The sequence below is a fragment of the Sminthopsis crassicaudata genome, chromosome 3 (genome assembly GCF_048593235.1).
Source record: "Sminthopsis crassicaudata isolate SCR6 chromosome 3, ASM4859323v1, whole genome shotgun sequence".
Lineage (NCBI taxonomy): Eukaryota > Metazoa > Chordata > Mammalia > Dasyuromorphia > Dasyuridae > Sminthopsis > Sminthopsis crassicaudata.
Window position 1 is genome coordinate 358,014,583 of NC_133619.1, and position 10,022 is coordinate 358,024,604.

General features: G+C 34.4%; 1 protein-coding gene across 3 annotated transcripts in view; it reads right to left on the reverse strand.

Annotated features, from left to right (window-relative positions):
* Positions 1-5,371, reverse strand: part of CNTNAP5 (contactin associated protein family member 5) — a 949,942-nt gene extending 944,571 nt beyond the window's left edge. For all 3 annotated transcript variants that reach the window (XM_074301761.1, XM_074301760.1, XM_074301762.1), the window contains exon 1: positions 4,873-5,371. In XM_074301761.1, coding sequence (XP_074157862.1) covers positions 4,873-4,954 — 82 coding nt within the window. In that variant the 5' untranslated portion in view covers positions 4,955-5,371. The remainder of the gene's footprint in view (positions 1-4,872) is intronic.
* Between the last annotated feature and the right edge of the window lie 4,651 nt (positions 5,372-10,022).

Genomic DNA, 10,022 nt, shown 5'->3' on the forward strand with positions numbered 1-10,022 from the left:
TGTATCCCAGATTTCTAATTCTAAGTTTATTGGTCTTTATACTACATAAACATAGTTATCAATAACTGATAACAGTACTCTTAGGGCCATTACAAATAGTAACTGTTATTAAATAAACCTTTCTGTCTCCAGCAGAACCATAGGGACCTTTACTTATAAAAACAATTGGAAATGTAGGTTCTTTTCCTTAGAATCAGTTGTCAAATGGAAACCATTAGGACTAATATCCAAAGGATAGAATCTAAATTTAAATGAGCCTGTAGTTGGAAGAAATCTTATATAACAAGGTCACTACTCTCATCTTATGTCAGAAAAAATAAATTGATATTTAGGAAGGGAAAGTGACATGCCCAAAGTCCCACACAAAGCTAATTTTACAAAGAGAATTTAAATTCAAATCTTCTTGACTCAAAATGCATTTATTTTGTTTGTTTTCCTCCATCCATGATGCAATGCCATTCTTCATTTTAAATATCAACACTGGATTCTCCTGCTAACTCCAGACCTGAGGAGCAGTTGGTGGGATAATTTTATACTTATGTAATAATGAAGCCCTTCCATCAAATAACCTTTTTAGACAAGAACTAAATGGAACAAAACTTATATCATGACATCACAATTTAGTTAGACTGATGTTTTTATAAAATGAATTTGGATATTGGGTATAGCCAAATGAAAAGTACAGTGAAAGAATGTGTGTATGTACAAATATATGCATATATGTATATATACACACAAATACATTCATGTATATATGTATGTATATGTTTATATGTCTGTGTACATACAGATATATTGGGGTGTGTTTATGTGTGTGTGTAATTACACAGTCATAGAATTATGAACCAAAGAAGATTAGTGGATTATTCTTCAAAAGGACAGGAATACTAAATCTTTTAAATTTATATCTATAGATATTTATGTTCTCTTAATTCTTAACTGTGCAATAATTGTTTGCATTTTGAGCAGTTTTTTCTGTTGGAATGTAAGTAGAAGTTTATACTTGTATAGCCATTTAAGCCTATCTCACCATGGGAAACAACTATTTCAAATTAATTTAGATATTCACTCAATGACTTCTTTCATTTATGTTGATCTTTAAATGTCTTGTGAAGATGTATGAAGAAAGTGAGAGCTCAAATGATCTTTTTATTATTCCTTAAGAATTTTGTTTTTATTTTCCAATAATGATTGCTGTTCAGAAGTCTTTTGGATTTCTATACTTTAAGGTTCAAAACTGTGTTTCACATTGGTTTCTCCAAAATATCTGAAGTGGAATTCTTTCTTCTTCCAAAAGACAAGGGTAGGTGCTTTTGTAGCATCTGCTTTCTCTCTGTCATTAAATATACTTCAATACATGTAAACAAACAGTCTTAAATTTTCAGAAGATTAAGACAAATTAAAGATAATAATCAGGTAAATTACTTCAATTATTGACATTTATGACTAGAACCAATCCAATTATAACATTCTTCTTGTTACCATTCACTTTCTTTGCATTTGCTAAATTAGATGTAATTGTAACAATAGATGGTATTTCTATAGAAAGTAACATTTAAAATTGTCTTTCATAATTATGTCATTACCTACTGTTCTTAGAGAATTAATGAAATTCTATTTTGTATCTGAATGGATGAAGCACAAAGATTTTGTATAACCAGATCATAGTCTTACAGATCAATTGTGGCATAAGTTCACAACTCTAGTTTTTTAAACTTTGGCTTTTCTTTGGCTTTAGCCAAATAATCACAAATTTTCGCTATGGTGTCACAGATTTAGAATTATTAGTAAAATTATTTTCCATTTACATTGGGAAATTACAATGGAAATGTACATATGTACATTTAGGAAATTATCCTTAGGGATAATTCAAACTATTATAACTGTTTTAACATCATGAAAATTGAAATTATTTTAAGAATTTTTATTATGATCTCTGAAAATGTTTCCAAATATATCGTTGATATAGGTTTCTAGTTCAATGTGAACTATTTGAATTTTTCTTAGTTACAAACTTATAAAATCCATGAATAGGAAAGAATGGTCACATTTGCATTTTGCCTTGAGTTTTAAATAGAGGTTTTGTAAGTATAGGCATATAAACACAAAGATAGCATTTATACAAATGACGATTCTTTTTATCAGTTATGATGACTCTAGACAAAATAATTCATAATAAAGAAGTTATCTCAAGAGACTTGAAATATCACTTGTGCAAAAAGCAAATATGTGAGGAAAAATTTTTCTACCAAAATATTTAATAGGTTTTCTATACTGATTTCATTCTAGGTGAAAAACCAAATTTGGCAGTTTCCCTCTTTTTCAAGGAAGATCTTTATAATGAACTACCTTGTTAGATACTGAATTTAGCATAACGAGAAGTATTCAAGCAGAATATATATATGACCACTTTGTGGTGACAATGCAGATAAGATTTATGTTTCAGGTCAATTTCTGGCCTAAGTTTCTTTTCAATACTGGAATTATACCATTCTATGTTACCTTCAACTATATTAGTGGTAAATGAACATAAATACATATTAAGCTTCTGCTCTATAGATTTCAAAAAGATCTTGTGTGAATCCCAGATTATAGAGGAATTAAGGTTAATTGATCATCATTCTCTTAGGCTGTACAATACAACTACTGAGAACCAGGACAAATATATTCAGGACTAATTTATTGCTAGAAACTTATTTCTCACTGAATGAATGAACATTTTACACTACAATAAGGAGATTTATCATTATGCCATAATTCTCATTCAAAAATGTTTAGGAATCTGTATGTGTGTTTTAAATAGAAATGCTGATTGGAAACAGAAATTATACTATCACTGATGAAATAGTAAAACTCATTTATTGCAAAGTTTTCTTTTAAATGTTTGAAATTGACTTTATTGCTGCATTAGTCATGAAAAGCTTTGGTTTTGAATCCATGCCAGTTAACATTTATGCACATTATTAAAACATATGATTTATAATTCAAATAATTTAAAGAAAATACATTCTTCTACTTCATTTCTATTAAAAACTCTCCCCTATAAATCATCTGTTATCATTGGAATAACTTTTTGAAAACATTCTCTTCCCTCATTTCTACTTTGATCCTGCATCAAAGTAGTCAGTTTCTTCATGGGGGGCGGGGAGGGGGGGGAGAGAGAACATGAAATATGGAAAATTCAGCTACTTTTGACACTACACTTTTGCATCATTAAGACAATACTGACCTCTAGTGTTTTAAGAGATAGCAAAACTACCTAATACTTAACTTCCTCACACCAATTTTAGTCAGAAGAGCTTCTGATCCATGGGATCAATTTCATTAATAATAATAATTACAATAATAATAATAATAATAATAAACCTAGGCAAATCTTCAGCAGATGCTATCTATTCCCTACCTATTTTCCGACTTAATTTTCATGCCAGGGGCATCTGGAGTCTTCATATTAGACTGACCTCTATCAATTTCTTCTTAGCTTGCAAATTTCAATAAAATTTTTATAAGGGCTTGTGAATAAGCTTTGTGGATTTCTAATGTTCTGAACTTTTGACTAGTGATGAAAGTATTGGTGCTGTCTGTGGTTATCTCAGTTATTTAAAATATGTCTAGTTCTGTTCTTTCTAAATGTGGGTCTTGTCAGAGATACATCTATAATTGGTGCCCTACTGCACCAAGGGCAGTAGGAGAGGAAGGAGTTATTTTGAAAGTAATATCCTTCCACTCATTTCAACATGCATCATTACAACCTTGCCATTATAAGAAACCCTGCCCAAACATTGGAGAACAAGGTGCGAAAACTTTGGAAAATACTGTAGCATCATCTCCTGAAACCTCAGAGATGCTTAATTGTGTTCTATAAATACTCAGGGATTCTAGAGTATTTGAACTCCATTTTTCCCCTGCCTGATGAGGGAGCTAAGTAGTTGGTCTCCAGCTTCTGAAGGGACTGATAATTCATTCAAATTTGATGAACTAGTTCTTTAAATATACAACAAGCACAGTGCAAGTGTTGGGATTTCTGGGTGTCCAACCCTCATTGCCATTACACCAAACATTCTGTATTGATGAGGTTAGCCTTTTTTTTTTTTTTTTTCTGGCATGTACATTTGCTCACTGATCATGAATATTCTGTCACAAATATGGGGGGTGTGTGTCAAATTTCTACCTTCAAAATGGGGCTAGCCATTGATTGTGCAGCTCACGTATCCTATGTCTCTCCTATGAGGCATGTAATCAAATCATTGTTAAAGAGTCGTACCGTGTGTGTTAGAGACCCCAAAAGGAGTCTCTGCCTGTGGTGGGGGTGATGGAATTTTTTTTTCAAAAGCCATATATTGTAGGTGCTCTGAGCATACTGCAAATCTGAACTGCATTCAGAAATCAGCCACTGTCACTGCGAGAGGTGGCTCAGAGAATCTCTCTAATGCTAGCAACCCCAAGTGTCATACAGTCTGAGCCAAGCTCTGTTCTCTGGAGAAGCCAGGTCAGAAGAAAGGTACCCAGCGAGGGAAAAAAAAATAAAACAAAACCAAAAAACCAAAAACAAACAAACAAACAAACAAAAAAAAAAAAACTAGGAGGGTAGTCTTAGCTGCAGGTTAAGAGCAAAGACCTTCAGTTTTCTTAAAACTTTAGGATTTAAAAATTTTAGGATTTAAAGACGAAGGACCTGGCAAAGCTGATGAATCTAAACAAGATAACTTTTAGAAGGAATTGAGTAAGAGATCCACACCTATTGACAGCTTCCCTCTCAAACCGTAGTTAAGAGAAGCAAAATTAAGATATACACAGAAGGTGACTAACTGTCCGTCCTAATGCCAGTTTTTCCCCATCTCCCAGCTCAATCTCCCGACCCTGGCTACTTACAGTTTGTAGCTGTAGATCCTATGTGCCACAAGACGGAGAATAGTAAAGTCAAAACGCTGGCCAGTGAGGGTACAGAATCCATTTCCCTCAAGCGGTCTTTCCCAATTTAATCCCGAATTTCGCAAGGACCAGTAGAGACTCCTTTTTTCTCTCTAGCCTCTCTGCACGGTGTTCCCCCCACCCACCCCGACCCCCCCCCCCCTCTTCCAGTCACTAGCTTGTTCACTCCATCCCGAGCCCAGCCACACAAGACCAAAATGGTCACTGGGGGTCTTGCCTCTCCCCCTCCTCCTCCTCTTCTTCCTCCTCCTCCTCCTCCTCCTCCTTGCCCTCCTCCTCGGGCTTCTGCTGCTTCTGCTGCAACTGCTGTTCGTCCTTCTTCCTCTTCTTCCTCTTCCCCCACTCCTTAAAGGTGCAAACCCCAACTGAACTGCAGCAACAAGCGCTGGCGAGATGTGCAGGCACTGATATCCACCTCCTTGCTAGGAGGGCTGGAATCAGCACTCGGGCGGTGTACTGCTCCTTATAGGCAAGTAGGGTGGCGCTGCACCGCCTCCTAGTGCTGGAGACCCGCCCCTATATCGCCTATAAGAAGGTTGACTGGGCGGGTCTTTGCCCCACAAGGCAGGCCTTGCCTGGTAAACGGCAGTAGTATAGGCAGAGGTAGTGGCAGTGGCAGCGGCAGCGGCAGGGGCAGGGGCAGGGCAGGGGCAGCGGCAGCATCAAGAGACAGTAGCAACGGCACTGACTGAGGCAGCGTCAGTTACTGAAACATTGGCGGTACCCGTGGAGATGGAAGCAGCTCAGCTAGCAGCAGCAGCAGCAGCATCCGCCGCCGCAGCTGCCACCGCAGCAGAGGAGTTGAAGCCTTGCATATAAGCTACTTGGAAAGCCAGGGGAGAAAAGAGAACAGGATTCATTCTCCGGTCCTCTCTGTCTCTGTTCTCTCTCTGTCTCTGTTCTCTCTCTGTCTCTCTGTCTCTGCTCTCTCTGTCTCAGAAGTAACGTATATTTTAAAACAAAGCGTGGCAGAGTGAGGGATTTTTAAGAGTGGAGAAAGGAGAGAGACGGAGCAGTTAAGGAAAGACTTCCAATAGAAAAAGGTTTTGTTTAAGATATTAATTGGGATTGGGAGTGCGTGTGAAAAATTTCAATTTGTCAATCTCATTAATTTTTCTCCTACGGAAAAGGAAACTGATATTGGCAGGTTGAAAATATGTTGTTGTTGTTTGTTGTTGTTGTTTTAATCTCCTTTGATTTTTAATCTCCATCCTTTCTCACGCCTCTACTTCCCACCTCCCCATCCAACTCCCCATCCTTATACATCCCCCCCTGTATTTTATAATATTTCTTCCTTCATTTATATCTCTTTTCTTATTGTCCAGTATATTACTTGGTTTTGAGCACTCCTAATTCTTTTGATAAGGTGTGATGCTTTAACAGTCTAGTTCAGAGGCTACTGCCACTAGTTGTTTCCCAGGGGTAAATCAGTGTCTGTTGAAGAGAGAAGAGCAGATTGATAACAGTTTGGCAAGCTTGGATCTGAGGGTTTTACCACAAAGGCAAAAACAGGGGGAAAATCCTTTAATTTATGTCAAATGCTCCAAATTAGAAAATGTGGTCCAGCTTTCAGCTTCTAAGCTATACACAGAATGTCTGAGGCTTTATCATAATTGAACTTATTTTGATTTTAAGGAAATGTGCTACCCCTAACAACATAAAGCACTATACTTACTTTTCCATTCTGGCTTAGAATCAGAATTAGGGGTGATTTTTTTTCAATCCTTTCCTCAGAAAACAATATTCAGATGTCAAATTTATCATTGTAGACTCTGTAGGTACATATACTAGTTGTGTTTTGCATAAATGTCAGCTATTCAATCATTAGTAAACTGTGATGTATTCTTCAAGTAGGATCATCAACTGAAGAATTCTTGAGATTTAAACTTTAATATTTCTATGTTATTCCCACGAACTGACAGTGCTATAGTGAAGTATAGAAAGTCACTAGTGATTCAGTTTTAGTGGAGGGGAGATAAATTCCATAGGTCCATATTAGTTATGAATGAGTGTCAGTACCTTACCAAGAAATTGATTTTCAAAATCAAATACACTATTTAGGCTGCTGGATTTTTGTGGAAACATATATACATTAAACCATCTGATGCTTTAAAATCCTGCTAGAATAAACTATAAAATGTCAGAAATCATCTGTCCCAAATCTGCCTTTTGCTGATGAGGAAATTGTTGATAACGGGAAGCTAACTTCCAATGCTTTCTCTATTCTGTCTCACTGCATTTCTCAAAAGAAAATAGTTTACAATGTGACAATTAAAAAAAATAATGATAAAAATAAGCTTGCTTTTCAAGCAGAATAGTTTTAAATGATTCTAACAGTAACAGTGAAAAGCCCTCTTAAATTTGAAGGGGCAATCAGGAAATCATATTTTTAGTCCCAGAACCATAAGTGATCTTCAAGTAATTACTAAATATTTTAAAACCATATATAAATGTGCATATATAAACTAATGTACAGCAAAGAAATGGGTCTTCATATGAATGTCCTTATATAGTTGTATTTTCCTTTTTCAAACCCACTTATTCTCAGAACAATAGCTTATATTTATTTAAAATTTATTAACATTTCCATATGAATATTTAGGCTATGAATGGAGTGAAGGAATAAACAACTGTTCTCATAGACAATAGTAGAAACAATGCCATCTTTTTGGGGCATTTTGCAGGTAATTTTATGAGTAGAAGATTTTAAATCACTCTTAAACTTAAAAACTTAAACTAAATTTTCAATTAGAATTATATTTACCTAATGAAAGTATTTCATATTCTAACCTGACCTGATAAATCCACCTTTGCAATATTATAATGGAAGCCTTGCTTTCTTTCTGTTTTCTTGTTATTTTTAATTCAAGAACTCTATTTGTAGCCCCAGGATAACCAGTAAATAATTCTTCTCATTAATCTTGGCAACACCTTTTGGAAGCAAACAGAAACCAGTTATTTTCCTCATTTTAAATTAAAAAAAAAATTTGACACAGATGCATGTTATGGTTTGTTTAGACAAGAACACACACACACATAAATACTCATAAACAAATATCATGACTAAGCCCCAAAAATATTTAATATACAATTAACCACTGACTTTTTGCCTTATTATATGCTCCCTTAAGAGGTTACTTTGTTGACTCCTTCTATCAACTATATCTAGAATTAAATGCCTCCTAAATGAGAAACATTTGCTTGACTTTGAGAAAATACAATGTTTCAAACTGATTTTATGCCCTGCAGGAGCCTATGTTTTACTGTGAGCAATTTACAGTAGAGGAGAACGAATGTTTATGCATTATTACTTATGGGTACCTAAAATATTTAATGTCACAAGAGATAATATGGGCCTCTAATATGGCATTAATAACATTAACTACACTCACTTTTCTCCTGAATGAGAAAGGTCATATCAGTGGTTTCAAAAACCATCCCCTAAATCCTATAATTTATGACCATGATAGGAACATAATCAACTAACAAATGATTGTTGAACTCCTGCTACAAGTACCCAGTATTTGGTAGTTTCAATATGATAAATTTTTTTGATGAGAAGCATGAATAACATAGGCTTAACAATTAGAGAAGAACACATTATAAGATTTTGTTTTTTCCCTCTGAGGCTGGGGTTAAGTGACTTGCCCAGGCTCACACAGCTAGGAAGTGTAAATTGTCTGAGACCAGATTTGAACTTGGGTCCTCCTGAATTCAAGGTTGTTACTCTATCCACTGAGCCATCTAGCTGCCCCCCACATTATAAGACAAAACTAAATGCAAAATGTATATATAAAATGTATGTATGCATACCATCACTGTAGAGAGAGAGAGATCAGTTTATTCTTTCATAGCATTAAAAGGTGAAAGTTCATTTTCAACTATAAGGTTAAATAGTAAGATCAGTGTTGCAGTTTTTGTTCAGTCATTTCCACTTGTGTCTGATGCTTTGTAATCCCATTTTGGGGTTTCCTTTCCAGAAATAGTATAGTGGTTTGCCATTTTCTTCTCCAATTCCTTTTATAGATAAGAAACAGGATTAAGTGACTTTCCTAGAGTAACATGCTTATTAAGCATCTGAGACCTGATTTGAACTCATGAAGATGTCTTCCTGATTCCAGATTCAGCACTCTATCCACTATTCTACCTAGATGCTCATACATGTAAGTACACATATATCTAACTGCATACACCCATGCATATATATGTACGAATATACATAACTGCCTTAGTAAGATTAATATTTTGTAACTTTTTATCTTTTAAGTCTATCCATTTATATTTTAATTTCATATAACAATGTTTCTAAACTGTTCTGAAAAATCCTGAAACATAGTTTTTTTTAATAATTTAATATTTTTACATTGTTGTTGGTATATGTATAATGAAAAACATTTTATGACAGGATATCTTTAAAAGGTTTGTCTCAACTAAAGGATTTTGCCACTGTGGGAACAATTAAGAATCATTGGCATGGAGGAAGACTAGACTAAAACCCAGAAACAGTTCTTCTAATAAACAAACAATTATTGATACATCACAGACATCCATCTTCCATATGAAATTAAGTCTACCTCCCCCTTGTGGGGACAGAATAAGATTTAGAAAATTTATAGATGCCTTAATTATTAAAAATGGAAACAAGTTTATTTGAAAATACTAAAGCAAACTATAATTATTCCATTTTAAAACATTTTTATATGTATTTAAAAGTTCTGCTGAATAATGTCATCAAGTAAGGAATCTAGCCTAGAATTGGAGTATAACAAATAAGTAATAAGGATAGAGATAATCACAAAACCATATAATGTTGATTATGTGAAATTGAAAGAAAAAAAAAAAAACAAAAACTTTGCACACAAAAAAATCAGTGCAGCTAGAACAGAAGTGGAAGTAATCAAATGGAGAAATAAAACATGGTATCAAATATCACTGATTTAAAATAAACTGATATGGAAGAAAACTAACTAAATATATATTATCACCAAATTCTCAATCAATTTTGAAAAAAAGAACAGAGAAATAGAGTCAAATTTGTATAACCTAATCAAAAGATTCACTGAGTTCAATTTCCCCTCTTTTTTTGTGAA